Raw genomic sequence first — 14,823 nt, 5'->3', positions numbered from 1 at the left:
TAATGTTATCTCACACACAAAAATAATTTCCTCTATCATGCATCCATGCTTTAATATATATATATTTTATTCTTTATAAAAGATTTGATTTCATCCAAGGAAATTTTAACTTGTCACAATCAATCTATAGTATCAACAACCACCGACAAGTTGTTGCATTTAACATGTGTTATAATATAGAAAAGTTTTCAAATATACCCAAAACATTCGCGTTTTAATAATGTTAACCATTAATTTTAATTAATATATATATATATATATATATATATATATATATATTTTATAATTGAGATCAACAATTTTTTTTTGAACAAAAAAAGTTTAATATAATAAAGTGGAGTATAAAAGAATACAACACAACAAAATACAAAACATAAACATAAATAAAATGGTCTCATTTGTTGTTATTTTTGGCATTGCCATCAACAACCAAACGGATCAATTATACACCATTCTCTGTAACTCAAGAAGGACCTAATCTTTAGTCCTTCAACACTTGTCTATATGCTTTGGAACACTCTGCTATTACGCTCTAACCAAATGTTCCAAACAACAGCACAGACTGTCAGTCATTTTCTTTGCTCAGACTTGCCACCTGGTACTCCAGTCCAACTCTCAAAGAACTTTTTACTGGTTTTCAAAATAGCCCATGCTCTATCAGCACCCATCAACCAAGCACACCACACCTGCCTTGTAAACTCACAAACAAAAAATAAATGATGCACTAATTCTATATCCTTTTTACACAACACATATATTGTCATTATGATTAACAATGCCGAATTTAGTCAGCCTCTCCTTCGTGTTGACCCTGCCTACTAAAACAAATCATGCAAATAATTTAACTTTTGGAGGAACCAAACATCTCCAGATGGAACTAGTGAAGTTGTAACTCGTGATGTTCTTTGAGAGGGTCTCTTTCTGCAATACATGCACAAACGAATTAATAAAAAAATACATTTTTTATCAAATTTTCAGACAACTGAATCCTCCCTATTAACCGATAATCTTACGACTCGTAACCAGTCGTAAAAAATATTGATGTACTTAATATACTTAAAATTCTTATAACATATAAAGTTTCGAACCCCAAAAAGGGGAAAAAAAAGTGACTACTAGTATAAAGTAAGCACTTAGTGGCGGTTCATCACATCCACAATTTTTTCCTTAGCCATAGACATAACCAACAACCATGAATATTCACTCTGCTTCAGCTTTCACTTTCCTTCTTTGCTTCTTAGCCATCATTTCCCCACTTTCTTTTTCAAATGTTCAAGCTCAAGATCTTACCTTCAAATACTGTGGTAATTAGAAATTATAGTGGTAATTAGAAATTATATTTTACTTTAATAGCCACTAGCCAGTGTATTTTATTATTTTTATAAATCAAACAAGTTAAATTCAATTATTCAAACATACACTATACATATATTATATCAATTAATAACATTCTATGTTTGGTTTCTTTCACATATTAATACTTGTTACTTGAATTTTATATCTGGCTTTGCAGATAAGAATGCAAAGTACAGTATGAAAGTGAGTGCAGTGAAGGCATCATCCAACCCTGTGGTGAGAGGGGTTCCCTTCACCATTAACACCACATTTCATTCTGGTGATGAAGCTTCTCTTTCTCAACTCTTTTGTTTTTAGTTCCATCTTTGTAATGAATGAATGTATTGATTATAAAATTGATGCAGATGAGGCAATTACTGGTGGAAAAGCACAATACAGACTTAAAAGTGATGAAGTAGATGCTGTGTATACATATGAAAGCAATGTCTGTGAGGAAAAGCAATGTCCTGTTTCTGCTGGAAAGCATGGTCTCATTCTAGACATGAGGTTTCCTGCAGTTGCTCCAAAGGTTCTATTATTATGCCGAAATTCTTTTTTCTGGAGTCAATAAGAATCGAACTCTAGACCTTTTTAAGTTATAAAAGTTCTAATATCATATCATGAAATTACTCTTTACAAAAGTTTGGTTGATAAGAGGAGGCAAATAAATAGTTATATCTCTAACAATTCTAAAGCTACAAATATGCATGTATTGCAGGGAACATATCATATGAACATGACATTTGTGGACCAGAATGGAAAGAAGTTAACCTGCATTATCTCTCCCTTCAAAGTTGATGATGCAACTACCAAATGAAGTGCCATGCATGGAGTTTCTTTAACTATTTTAAAAATAAAATTTCTAAGGACATATGACTTTATGAGAGTCATATCTATGTTCTATAAGATGAGTGTTTCTATTGGTATGCATAATAACAATTAAACTCTTTTTCTGCTTTCTTTTTCTTTTTCTATTTGCCCTGTCTTAATACCAACCCACAAATAAAAAAAACTCAAATAACATGTTCCATTCAACAATGACATCAAGGATCACATTATCATAAAAATTAAACTTATTTTAATAATTGTTTATTATATTAATTAGTAAAGTAAACTTCCATTTATGTTTGTTCTTGGACGTTTTATCTCAAAATTGTCACTTAGGTTTTCACTTTTGCTTGGAATTTATAAATTAAAAAGTCAGTAAAATAGGTAAAGAAATACTTATTAACATTAATATAATATTTTTAATTTAGAATCAATTTGGTAATAATATAATATTGTGTATATTGCAAAAAGAGTTTCTTTCTTCCAAATATTGCTCATATTTGAGCTTCTAATTATATGACCAAAAACAGCTAGCTATGAGAAGAATTTGGACAAAATAAAGACAAAGGATCAAAATTAACTTTGACTATGCTGTGTTTAGTGATAATAAACATGGTATAGGAATTATTTGCAGGGACAGTAATCAAAGATTCTTGGCAGCAATATCTAAGCAATGAGAATGAGTCCTTTTGATGCATATGAAGGGAAACTTTTGGTAGCTCAAACAGAGTTATACACTATCATTTGCAGTTATAACAATTACATTCAAACTTGGAAAATGTTAGTTCAGAAACTGATGAAGAATAAAATTTACATCACAATTTTTAAAGAAAAGACTACTATATAACAGAAATTGAAACCACCAACATTGGAAAAAAAGGCGAATTAGACTAACCTCTACTAAGATTTGATAAAATTCAACTTGCTCGATTTCTAAAATCGTACACTGACCTCCCTTAAAGATTAAGATGAATAATACAACCGATACCTTATACTTTGAAGAATATAACACTAACAATTAGAGCGAAGTAACGATGATTTTCACCAAATATCATGGAAGACTACTGTAATTTACCCAAATAAAACACAATCCAATATATGGTGGACATCAAGCAACTTTATGTGAGAATCATGCAGCATCATCATCAATAATCATCACCATATGCTCTAAAACTATATCGTTCTTGATATGGACCATTGAACCATAGGTCAGCCTCAAACCATTTGGGGTACCTGACCAAGTCACCAGCAACAAACTGCATGAATCGCTTGCTTCCTTCTGGGACAACCCTCACTTCCCCTTCTTCTATGTACACCAGTTGGTCAACCTGCCAGTCCCACGGCAACTTGCATTTCCCGGTCTTCCACACTGACCATTTTGAGACTCCAAGTTGAGCAAGCCTTTCAGAAGACACTTTCCTTTCGACCTTCACATTGTATAATTCTTCCAACGATTTTTCTATCCTCATTGCTTTTATGGAACATCTCCTTCCGGTAGAAGAATTGCCGGACTTATTACTACAATCTTTGGTGTGGCTGTTGAGAGGAGAATATGTGAAGGTTGATGTTGTCAACAGGCTTGCCATGCCTATTAAGAGTTTAGACTCGACACGCTTTCAGTATCAAATTGCTTGAATCTGCAAGAAGAATTTAAGAAACATAAACAAGTGTATGATTCATTTGCTCCATAACATTTTAAAATGAGTATTTTGGCCCCCTAAGATTGCATTCCTTGGGTCATTTTTAGTCTCGGCATCACGTATCCACAATGACACGTCACTTAATGTGACATATCAATGAATTCGTCATGCCGGGACTAAAATGACCGGTAAAATACTAATTTTAAGATGTCAAGAACTATATTGAACTATATTTACAAAATCAACTACCAAAATAAACCTTCATCCAAATTTACAAAATCAGAACAAATCCAACATTTACTGACAAAGTAGTCTACCTATCTCTCACAATCAATGTGAAAATCAAGACCTGTAACCAATAGTTGTGGATTCTCTTCAAATTAAGAGCTATAGAATGCCCACTTCTTACATGAAATTATCTACACGTTTCACTGTTTACTGTATAGAGGCTGAATTCAAACAAATTGACGGGTGAGGGAGTTTCAAGTACCGTAATGCGTGGTCACTGATTAGAAAAATTCCCATAGCTCACAAAAAAGAGGGACACGAACACCCATTAAGAACCACAGTCTGATATGCCAGAAGCTGATGAACAACAACTAAAAAGAACAGCAAAAAAAAACGAAATTTATGAATAAAGTTGAATCTTTACCTGTTCAAATGAAGTGCAGGGTTGAAGATGCAGCGAGACCTTGCGTTCTTTCTTAGTCCCTACTGAAGAATGATAAACCCTCTCTGGGTATTGAGGTTTATCCCCAAAAATTGAAAGTTGAAACCTTTATATATTAAAAAATGAAAACTAAAATTGAAAACCGGGTCTCTAGGTTGCCATTTTTTATTTTATTTTATTTTTTAAATTTTCTTTTCTCGAGGAAAAAGAGAAATTAAGAAATTAAGAATTTAAGATTGAGATTTTAGTTTAAAAATTTATAAATTAGTAAAAATTAAATTTTTATCTAAAATTTCAAAAAGTTTTATTTTTTATTCAAGTTTTTCACTTTTGGATATTTGAAGTGGTTGGTTGGAAACGTGTTCACCTGTGGTTCGCAAACTTTCTTGCTCTATGTTAATGATATAAACGAACCTGAGAGCAATACAAGGAATAGAGTGAAAGAGTGTTGATTTTCTTTGATCACTCTATTGTTTATTATTCTTCTACTTTTCTTTTAGTGTCTTTTGTTATGTCATTGTTTCAGCTTCAACCCTTTAATGGAATATCTCAGCTTGCAGTGGGGAATCCATTCCAGCAGAAAAAATATGGCAGAAGAACCTTCCTTTGTAGACCACAAGCTGTTGCTTCCAGAACACAGGTACTAATTCAATACTTTAATTGCTGATAAATGTTAGATGATATAACAAATAACACTTCTTTGTTTATAGAAGCTTACATTAATCTTCTTAGAAGGTTAAGTTATATGGTTACATATAATCCTTGACATGCCCCATTTATCTTTTTAAACTTTTGGAATTAGTAGTTTCATGCTATATTATTAGAACTTCTATGACCAACTAAATTCACATTTTAAATCTAAAAGAGACTCTTACGTGAGTTAAATGTAACCATTTATATGTCTCTACCTATTAGTTTTAGTTTTTGGGATAAGTAGTTTCACTGATCTCTATTGTAAACATTGACAAAACAAGGAATATTGTTACATAATCTTAAGAGAGGTTGGTATAATTTACATTGGATGTGATGAAATGTAGTGCTTTCTTTGTAAGAAGTCCAAATGAAGAATGATATTGAAACTTGTTTATTTTGTAGAGGATAATGGAGAGTGTTTCAGTGAGTGGAGAGGTTGGTGGTGCTGGGGGAGCATACTCTTATGAAGCCTTGAAAAGATTAGACCAGTTATGGTCTAACATATGCTCTGCTCAAGAAGGTTCATTTCATCATGGCATTCAAATTCTTGCATTAATTAAAAGAAATGAAGCTATAATTGGTGATCTTAGCTTGTGATATATACTGCAGTTGTGCAAGAACCTCAGCAAGTTGTCTCTACTGTTCCAAGCTCGTTTCGCTCATCCGATCTGGCCAACAAAGCACAAGGCTCATATGATGTGTTGGTGTGTGGAGGCACTCTGGGGATCTTCATTGCAACAGCCTTGTGTGCTAAAGGCCTTAGAGTAGCCATTGTAGAAAGGAATGTATTAAAAGGGGTATGTATGTTGATAGCTACATTAGTCATTGGTCAGAAAAAATGTCAACAAATTTCTTGAGTGATCAAGCTGAATTTTTCTTGCTGTCTATGTTGATTTAATCATTAGAGGGAGCAAGAATGGAACATATCAAGAAAGGAGCTTATGGAACTAGTGGAAGTTGGAGTCCTGGAAGAAGAAGATATTGATAGAGCCACAGCTGCAAAGTTCAATCCAGTAATTTCTTAATTTGTTCACTTCAATTGCCAATTTCTGTGTAGCAAGAATCATCACTTAGAACATATATCACATATCTAAACATGCTGAAAGATTGTATGACAACTTATTATGCTTATTAACTAACATTGCCAAAAAATTCATTTCATGTCTAACCTCATTTTTTGTGATTAATTCAGAATAGATGTGGCTTTGAAAGGAAAGGTGACATCTGGGTTGAGGACATTCTTAATCTTGGTATTTCGTAAGTCCTCATTCCTTAGACTAATTCGGTATCCATATACCAGTAATGAACTAGAATAAAGTCCTGAATTTCAATTATGAATGAATGATTTTAATTTATGAATGATCTTACTGAAAGATATGTAGTGATTAGTTTTGCGTGTGGATATAGCATTATTGAATGCTTACAAAAGTTCTATATGCTTTTAACTTACAGTGAAGCAATTTCATTAAAATTGCTTAATATTCAACTGAAAACCACCTTGCCTCTTTTATGTTATCTGTGATTTCAGACCTGTAAAGCTAATTGAGATTGTCAAGAAACGTTTTATCTCCCTTGGTGGAGTCATCTTTGAGGGTTGCAGTGTTGCCGGCATTGATGTATATGAGGATGCTGCAGTGAGTTATCTTAACCTGTTGTAAATGTTATTATCACCTTAAAAGGCATGTAAAGTTTTTATTCAATGATCAAGAATCATAAATGTTTGCACATTTTGTTTTCAGGTTCTGAAACTTTCTGAGGACAAAATCTTGTTATCTCGTCTTATAATCGATGCCATGGGGAACTTTTCCCCTGTTGTAAAACAGGTCAGGATCATAATTTACTCATTGCTGGACTCAAAACATGATAGTCTGTGATCTAATATGTTGTATGTGCACCTTTCTGTTACTGTGACTATTCTAGCATTTCATAAGACTAAAATAAGATTTAATACTCATTTGGCAAAATGAAAAAAAGATCAATTCCAGAAGTTCTATCTACCAACTTGATTTAATGAAATCTGCATAAGTTGATAGTGAATATTAAGAACATTTTTACCTGAAGCTTCTTTCCAGTGTCACCTGCAATGATTCTACAGATAAGATGCGGGAAGAAACCCGATGGCATTTGCCTTGTTGTTGGAACTTGCGCACGAGGCTTCGAGAAAAATTCTAACAGTGATGTCATATATAGCAGTTCATCAGTAAAGAAAGTAGGGAACTCAAAAGCACAATACTTTTGGGAGGTAAAGTTTTATTACATCAATTGAACACTAGTAGTATCCCCATGTTTATTTTTGGAAGTTTAGCTGAAATCTTTGCAGGCATTTCCAGCTGGATCAGGTCCTTTGGATCGCACCACTTACATGTTCACTTATGTAGAACCTCAACCGGGATCACCAAAATTGGAAGAATTATTGGAACAATACTGGGATCTGATGCCAGAATATCAGGCTAGTTTTTTGTCAGTCACTTTTTGGTACTTTCTAATATTAATGTATCTGAAAATATGTACAAATAATTAACTGTCTGTTATTTTGATTGAACTCCATTTGCCACTTTCATATGACAGGGTGTTTCGCTCGACAATTTAGAGATACTGAGAGTCATTTATGGCATCTTTCCCACATATCGCGAGAGGTATCGATATGTATTTGATTATATCCTTAACAAACTCCTGTATCTTTTAGTTCTAATATAGTTTGCCAAGAACACTGCTAATAGTCTCTCTCTTTTTTCTTTTTATTGTATGGAGCACCTAGCAGCCCTCTACCATCAGCTTTTAATAGAGTTTTACAGGTAAAATTACATTTTTCTCACTTTCTGAAGCTTCTGTCTCAAGTAATGTTGAATCAGTGAAGCTTTATTTTATGTAGTTTGGTGATGCTAGTGGCATACAATCACCAGTTTCATTTGGTGGTTTTGGAAGCTTGACCAGGCACCTTGGAAGACTCTCATCTGGTATGCCTTTCTAAATTGTTGCAACCAACAATAAAATGGTGAAGGGCTAATAAACATTGCTATAACATTCAGCTAAATCTAACTCTTTTTTGCACTTTGCTACAATGAAGGAATATATGAAGCAATGAATGGTGATTATCTTGAGTCACAAGACTTGTCTCTTCTGAATCCATACATGGTATTTTTCTGCACTATTTCTTATGTACATGAAAGCTAAGTGTAGGGAATTTGTTGACCAAACTTTTGTACAACACAGCCAAACTTAAGTGCATCATGGCTGTTCCAAAGAGCAATGTCAGCAAAAGAACACACCAATGTTCCTGAAGATTTTATTAATGAACTTCTTTATACCAACTTTAATTGTATGCAGGTACCCTATCTCTCTAATGTCTTGGAATTGCTTATCTTTATCAGTTATCACTCTTCAGCTTCAATATCATATTTCACTTTTGCAGAGGCTTGGAGATCCAGTACTAAGACCATTTCTACAGGTGGACTTTCCTAGTACCTATTTGAACATAATTTTTGGACTATGAGATAAGAATTAATAGAAATATAATCTTATATTTATCACAGGATGTTGTTCAGTTTGGGCCACTCTCCAAGACATTGGGATTAGTTATGTTAACTAACCCTCAAATTCTCCCTTCAATATTTAAACAGGTAATCATGATTTTGTTATATGAAATTTTCAAATGTTATCAATATTGCTAAAACATTATGCAAACTAAAATCAAATTGGCATGATTAGTCAATGAAGTAAACACTATCTTCAGGTTGGTGTTCCTGTGCTTCTTGACTGGTCCAAACACTTTCTGATGCTTGGTTACTATACTTTCCTCTCCACCTTTGCTGATCCTGTTGTGAGGTAATAACTCTTCTCAAGTTTACTTCTAAACCACTTAGGCTATTTTTCTCACATGTTCCATTTTTATGGAAGGCCATTCTTGAATACATTACCGTCGAAGACGAGTTTCCGGTGGAGGCGGCATCTAGAGGCTTGGAAATATGGAGCTGGTCTTGATTACAAGCTATAAAGTAACTTCAAAGATGCAAAAACAGATATGAAGTTGTCAAGATTGTTTGCTTTTCCCTAACATCCAATTTCAGAATGGTGCTTGTCAAGAATGTGCATTTCATTTCACTCACTCTTGATCCTTGTAAATGAAAAATGGTGGAATCTCTAAAATTGGTCTTGATTAGGAGGGTACTCAATTCTTTACGTTATTTAGGCTTTTTATGAATATACTTCTGAGTTGTACCATACAAAACAATCAATATTCATATTAAAAAATGGATAAAACAATTTCCAATTTGATATATAACAATTGTCTCAGTATTGTTGTTGAAATCACCAGCAATATAAGTCTCCAAACAAATGCAGTCAGCTACATTAAATATTCACATTTAACATCTAATTAAGAACAAAAACCTTTACTTCTAATCATATTCAAAACCTTACAATCAAAGGAATTGTTGAATTAATACAAAGCAACAATATTCCACCACCATTAACAACTATCTTAATTTATTACCTATATTTTATATTATTTCACTCTCATAAGCTTCAACATTTACAATCACAAATAGAGAATCTTGCAACATTCAATCTGATGTTTTTGCACCCCACATTCTAGCTAACTCCTTTGCCAAAGGATTCTGTTTAGCATCCTCTTCCCTTTTCAAATGCCATTTTCTTGACATATTTTCAGCCTGCAAACCCCAACTTTCAAGTTGTGATCTGAATATCCATAGTTATTAAACAAAATGCAATTACCAAATTAAAGCTTACCCATGTTTTCATGGGAACAAATTGCTCTTTGATACTCTCCAGTTGTGGCTCAACAAAGTCTTTTCCTTTAGTTTTGATATCATTGGCCTGTTAAAACAATGAAAAATCTTGGATATATGAGTCGGAGAGATTCTATATGGTTATTAGACTGAAAAACCATCAACAAAACATAGAAAACTACAAGAGCTACCATTCAAAATTTCAAATGCTTATGTGAGGAAATCTTATGGTCCTAACTTTGCCAATGGACATGATAGTAAATGAAGAATGATCATTGAAAATGGGACACTTACATGTTCAAAAGGGTTACTTAACTAGTTTTACATTCAATAAGAAGTCATTCATGCATATTCAAACATGCCGAGTACAGAGAGAGATCACTTCATAATAAAGACTAAAGAGAGTTATAGAGTTAACAGATAACTAACATGCACTTACATTGTGCATATCTAACTTGGAGGCTACGGTACCAAACACCAATGCAGCACCCCCAAAAACAACTGCAGTGGCAATAGCAAATGCTTTTCCAACTACAAAATCAAAATTAAAGTATTTGCATCAGAAAAAAGAGGGGTTTCCAAATGGAAGCTTTCATTAACTTAATCAACAGTAACCATGAAAAATCACACGTTTGGAAAGAAACTATCAATCCTCTATACAATATGAATTCTACGAAGACGTGATGGAGAGATTATGGATACCAAAGCTAATATGTTTCAGTTTGTAACTGTCAAGTAAATACTGAGGCATCCATGGACATATTCAGCAGTGAGCAAAACAAACTCTTTCACCAATGTTGCATCAAAAATAAATTATACTTAACAACATTTTCTTATCCACAGTAATTGAAAATTGAAAATTGCTTCTAACATCTACTATTTACATCCGCAGCATGCATAATAATAGATCGAACAAGCACCCATGACAAACTCAGAACTCCCAAATGAGAGAGCAACTACCAATTATTGATTACCACATAAGCAATCTAACGAAAGGAATGAAATGCATACCATTTGCAAGCCCTTCAGCTGCAGCTTTCAACTTCTCCGGATTAACATGGGTGGTTTGCCTATCTTGACGCAAGTCATTAGCTGTTGAAGCTGAAATCGTGCTTTCTGCTTTAGGCAGTTCCCATCTGCAACATACAACATACAAAACCATTAAGTCTAAAATTACATAAAGTATTAGCTTAGCAACAAACATGGAATGCCCCCCAAATAAACAAAATTGAACAGCTAAGAACACCTTCATTGCCCTCTTAGCTACTTAACCAAATGCAGAACCTTATGCAATTAAAATTATAATAACTAGCTACAAATTCCCCTCAAATTTTCCACATAAACTAATATAGTTAAAGGGTTTTGGAACTCAAATTTAAACCTTTAAGACTTCAAACTCAAAAAATAACCTTATGCAACTAAAATTATAATAACTAGCTACAAATTCCCCTCAAATTTTCCACATAAACTAGTATAGTTAAAGGGTTTTGGAACTCAAATTTAAACCTTCAAGACTTCAAACTCAAAAAATAACTTTATGCAACTAAAATTATATCATAACTGGCCTCAAATTCCCTTCTTCCACATAAGCTAGTAAAATTAAAGGGCTCCTGAATTAAAAATTCCACCTTTTGGGACCAAACGTGACCTGAGGCAATGAAACATAAGCTCGAAGAGGGTTGATTGCATCAGGGTTAACAAAAGATTGGGTTTTTGGGTCAGAATGAAGGACCCATTTGGAAGCAGAGAAGGAAGAATTGGTTGAATTTGCGGTTTCGTCTCTGAAAATTTTGGAAGGAAGGGAGTGCCTTAGAACCTCGGGGAGCACGTCGGCGTTGCCGCCACTGCGACCACCACCACCACCACCTAGTAATTCGTGTTCGACGGAGTCGAGGTTGTTGGGTTTGGATGGGAGAGGGTTTTTCTGGGCCAATTTTCCCACCGCCTGTTTGGATTCCTGAAAAAAATATGCAGCTTCTTTCCCAGCTAAACTTCGTCCAAGAAAACTCATCTCTATTTCTTTTTAATTATTATTATTATTATTTTAATTTGTTGTTTGAAGTTGAACTTTGAATTACTGAGTGTGGTGATTGTGTTGCCTCGTTTGATTACATTACATATGTAATTTATAGCTTCTGAAATCTGAAATCGGATACAATTCGTCGTTTTCAAATTTCAACCCAACTGAAAAAAAAATAATAAAAAACTCAAATTATTTTATAAAGAGAAAAACTTTTTATTTATATTTTTAAAATATCTAATCTTATTAACAAGTTAAAATATGTAATTTTTTTCTAATGCATAAAAAGACTTAAAAAAATATTTGATTTATATTTTTATGTGAACTTTTTAATTATAATATCTTTAAAGTGTGTTTTTAGAGCACTTGTTATTCATTAGCGAGATTCTTATATAAATTACAAATTAATTAAAACTAATAATTGACTAACTTGATTTAGAGTTAGTTTGGCTAAATTTTTTAAATAAATTTTTTTGAAAAAAGAGCTTAAAATATAAGGACTTTTATTAATAACAACTTTTAAGTAAGTTATTTTGTATTTTGAAAGTTATTATAAAAGTCCTTATTTTAAAGTAATGCATTAAATAGGAGTGATAAAATAGCTTTTGAAAATATAAAAAGTCACATTTTTTAATTTCTTCAAAAATTCTTAAATAATTTTTTGAAAAATTAAAAATTTATCTAAAAAATTGTATCAAACACTATTAATATAACTTTTTATAAGTCAAAAGCTAAAAAAAGTAGTTTTTGGAGTTTTCCAAACGAACCCTTAGTATTTGAAATTAAGAAATTAATTTGATCAACTTAAATATTAAGAGACATTTAATTATTTTTGTAAAATTTAATAACCAATTAAATTATTATCTCGTAAAGAATGAAAAAATTTTTTTTGGGTCAATAAAAAAGTGAAAAGTTGAAAATAATTGAAGGGCCAAACAAACATAATGAACATAATAAACCCAATGGAGGAGGAGGACCATAAAAATGAATCTACTTTTATAAAGAGAGATGAGTGCTATCATCATAATTCATATGCAATAATTAGCAATTTCAGTTTAATTTATTCATATAGTTATTATAAAGAATCTATAAGTCTAATATATATGGTCAAATGATAAGTAAAACATTACGGCGGCTATTTTCATAATTAAAGAATCTAACACTATGTAATAACTTGGGAAAGAAGTGTATATTACACAAGATATTGCCCAATGCTTGTAGAACAAGATTCAGTTTGTATATGGAAGTTTAGTTAATTAGTTTGTATTCTTATATGTTTTTTCTTGCTTGCTACGGCAGTTGAATTTCTTCAATGAACTAATCTTAACTTGGAGACCACATACATATATAATATGTTGGGCCAACCGTGGGGAGCTCTCGACCACCGGAGAGACTTCGGGGAGGAATCAAGCGAGAGAACATAAGATGAGAAGACACCACATCCAACTCAAAACCTTAAGGTGTTAAGTTAATGGATCTCTCATCTTATAAACTCCTCACTCTTTCATACTTTCTTTGATGTGGGACTAACTTGAACACTTTTCACACTTGCAACACTAACAATCTCCCCCTCAAGTGTGAGCATCCACATCAAGCATCAACTCCCACCACATATAAGTATTCGTCCATCACACCGCCGCAAAACACTGCGGGACACGCCGCCCGGACCACCTTTGCCGGGAAGACTTTCGATGCTTCACCTTGAATACCCCTTAAAACCAGACCGATTAACCATCGGCTCTGATACCACTTTGTTGGGCCAACCGTGGGGAGCTCTCGACCACCGGGGAGACTTCGGGGAGGAATCAAGCGAGAGAACATAAGATGAGAAGACACCACATCCAACTCAAAACCTTAAGGTGTTAAGTTAATGGATCTCTCATCTTATAAACTCCTCACTCTTCCATGCTTTCTTTGATGTGGGACTAACTTGAACACTTCTCACACTTGCAACACTAACATAATAATCATTATTAATAGTTTTTAATTTTCTGATATTGACCCTATGTCTTAGTTTATGTTAAGCAAAAAGTTGAATACATTCTATATAGACTATAGAATATGTGTATTCAAGTTCATTTTGGTATTTTCCATTTATTATACGGTTACAAACAGCATATGAGATTTTTAATTTTGATATGAACCCGTTGATGGAATATAGCAGTGATATGGGGGTTATTGGTGTTTCACGGATTTGTGACGGCTGGGTAGCAGAAATCGGTGGCACTAAGTGGTAGGAAGGAAATCGTAGGCACCGATTTCAAGACACGGATGATGCACAAATCGGTGGGACAGATTTGTGTTTCCTGTCCACGCGTCACGCATGCAAGCCTCCCTTGGTTGGCCCGTGACTCCCTTGATACAAAAGACCAATGTTCCCCCCCCCCTCGATTCAGTAGTATCCCTTTCACTCTCGTCTCCTTCTCTTCAACACACACTCAACCCCACCACTTCTTCCTGCATCACCATTGTTGGACCACAACAAATCTTGGACAAAATTAAAAAAAAAATGTCAAGAAGATCAAGAATTAAAAAGTAAATCAACCAGAGCTTCATATTGTTAATTATCTTGAAGATCCAAGTTATGTAAGTTTTTATTTTTTAATAATCTGATTTAATAATAATAATAGTGATAATATTAAATTTGATTAGCAATATATATTGTAATGACACTAAATAGAGATTAATCATGTATATGTGTATGATTTTATTATTAGGTAGTTAGAAATAGAAATTAAAATAGGAATTAATCATGTATGTATGTATGTATGATATGGTAGGGTATGGTAAGTTCTACAGAATAACTAAAAGTAGATTATAGTTATTATTAGCAGTAGTAATTGAGCTTAATAATTTATTATGATTAATAATAAAAATTTAATAAATTAT

General features: G+C 33.1%; 4 protein-coding genes across 8 annotated transcripts; 2 read left to right on the top strand and 2 right to left on the bottom strand.

The window, feature by feature from the left end:
* Positions 1 to 1,145: 1,145 nt before the first annotated feature.
* On the top strand, positions 1,146 to 2,301 carry LOC107608028 (uncharacterized). Its single transcript, XM_016309918.2, has 4 exons — positions 1,146 to 1,304; positions 1,514 to 1,615; positions 1,701 to 1,864; positions 2,054 to 2,301. The coding sequence occupies exons 1-4, from the start codon at positions 1,193 to 1,195 to the stop codon at positions 2,150 to 2,152; spliced, it is 477 nt and encodes a 158-aa protein (XP_016165404.1). The 5' UTR covers positions 1,146 to 1,192; the 3' UTR covers positions 2,153 to 2,301.
* A 729-nt stretch (positions 2,302 to 3,030) lies between these two features.
* On the bottom strand, positions 3,031 to 4,588 carry LOC107608016 (RmlC-like cupins superfamily protein). The gene is made up of 2 exons (XM_016309909.3): positions 4,456 to 4,588; positions 3,031 to 3,800 (listed from the first exon to the last, which is right to left on the bottom strand). The coding sequence occupies exon 2, from the start codon at positions 3,747 to 3,749 to the stop codon at positions 3,309 to 3,311; it is 441 nt and encodes a 146-aa protein (XP_016165395.1). The 5' UTR covers positions 3,750 to 3,800; positions 4,456 to 4,588; the 3' UTR covers positions 3,031 to 3,308.
* Positions 4,589 to 4,818: 230 nt separating this feature from the next.
* LOC107609359 (Lycopene beta/epsilon cyclase protein) lies at positions 4,819 to 9,445 on the top strand. 5 transcript variants are annotated; one of them, XM_088493584.1, is made up of 18 exons: positions 4,819 to 5,113; positions 5,569 to 5,686; positions 5,776 to 5,963; positions 6,072 to 6,179; positions 6,359 to 6,423; positions 6,695 to 6,800; positions 6,906 to 6,989; positions 7,262 to 7,408; positions 7,487 to 7,615; positions 7,735 to 7,802; positions 7,928 to 7,961; positions 8,039 to 8,123; positions 8,234 to 8,301; positions 8,380 to 8,493; positions 8,579 to 8,614; positions 8,700 to 8,786; positions 8,900 to 8,991; positions 9,064 to 9,445. In XM_088493584.1, the coding sequence occupies exons 1-18, from the start codon at positions 4,985 to 4,987 to the stop codon at positions 9,158 to 9,160; spliced, it is 1,755 nt and encodes a 584-aa protein (XP_088349710.1). In that variant the 5' UTR covers positions 4,819 to 4,984; the 3' UTR covers positions 9,161 to 9,445. The 5 variants fall into 5 exon arrangements, 2 of the variants coding, with proteins under 2 accessions (XP_088349710.1, XP_088349711.1); XR_015892206.1 differs by having other exon boundaries at positions 4,843 to 5,113; positions 8,875 to 8,991; XR_015892207.1 differs by lacking the exon at positions 8,380 to 8,493 and having other exon boundaries at positions 4,843 to 5,113; positions 8,494 to 8,614.
* Positions 9,446 to 9,490: 45 nt separating this feature from the next.
* On the bottom strand, positions 9,491 to 12,016 carry LOC107609360 (coiled-coil protein). Its single transcript, XM_016311308.2, has 5 exons — positions 11,543 to 12,016; positions 10,926 to 11,050; positions 10,354 to 10,445; positions 9,916 to 10,002; positions 9,491 to 9,836 (listed from the first exon to the last, which is right to left on the bottom strand). Exons 1-5 carry the CDS (start codon positions 11,923 to 11,925, stop codon positions 9,729 to 9,731), a joined length of 795 nt encoding a protein of 264 aa, XP_016166794.1. The 5' UTR covers positions 11,926 to 12,016; the 3' UTR covers positions 9,491 to 9,728.
* Between the last annotated feature and the right edge of the window lie 2,807 nt (positions 12,017 to 14,823).

This window comes from Arachis ipaensis, chromosome B7 (genome assembly GCF_059453495.1).
Source record: "Arachis ipaensis isolate K30076 ecotype BB chromosome B7, ASM5945349v1, whole genome shotgun sequence".
Classification (NCBI taxonomy): Eukaryota; Viridiplantae; Streptophyta; class Magnoliopsida; order Fabales; family Fabaceae; genus Arachis; species Arachis ipaensis.
This window is presented reverse-complemented; position numbering and strand designations above follow the sequence as displayed.

Excerpts from the sequence above, each read along its gene's own strand:
- LOC107608028 (XM_016309918.2), top strand. The coding sequence starts at position 1,193 with ATGAATATTCACTCTGCTTCAGCTTTCACTTTCCTTCTTTGCTTCTTA. Across the intron at positions 1,305-1,513 it reads TCTTACCTTCAAATACTGTG|ATAAGAATGCAAAGTACAGT; the intron begins GTAATTAGAAAT and ends CTGGCTTTGCAG. Across the intron at positions 1,865-2,053 it reads TTCCTGCAGTTGCTCCAAAG|GGAACATATCATATGAACAT; the intron begins GTTCTATTATTA and ends CATGTATTGCAG.
- LOC107608016 (XM_016309909.3), bottom strand. The coding sequence starts at position 3,749 with ATGGCAAGCCTGTTGACAACATCAACCTTCACATATTCTCCTCTCAAC.
- LOC107609359 (XM_088493584.1), top strand. The coding sequence starts at position 4,985 with ATGTCATTGTTTCAGCTTCAACCCTTTAATGGAATATCTCAGCTTGCA. Across the intron at positions 6,990-7,261 it reads TTTCCCCTGTTGTAAAACAG|ATAAGATGCGGGAAGAAACC; the intron begins GTCAGGATCATA and ends ATGATTCTACAG. Across the intron at positions 8,494-8,578 it reads CCAACTTTAATTGTATGCAG|AGGCTTGGAGATCCAGTACT; the intron begins GTACCCTATCTC and ends TCACTTTTGCAG.
- LOC107609360 (XM_016311308.2), bottom strand. The coding sequence starts at position 11,925 with ATGAGTTTTCTTGGACGAAGTTTAGCTGGGAAAGAAGCTGCATATTTT. Across the intron at positions 11,051-11,542 it reads GTCACGTTTGGTCCCAAAAG|ATGGGAACTGCCTAAAGCAG; the intron begins GTGGAATTTTTA and ends TGTATGTTGCAG. Across the intron at positions 10,003-10,353 it reads CCAAGTTAGATATGCACAAT|GCCAATGATATCAAAACTAA; the intron begins GTAAGTGCATGT and ends TTGTTTTAACAG.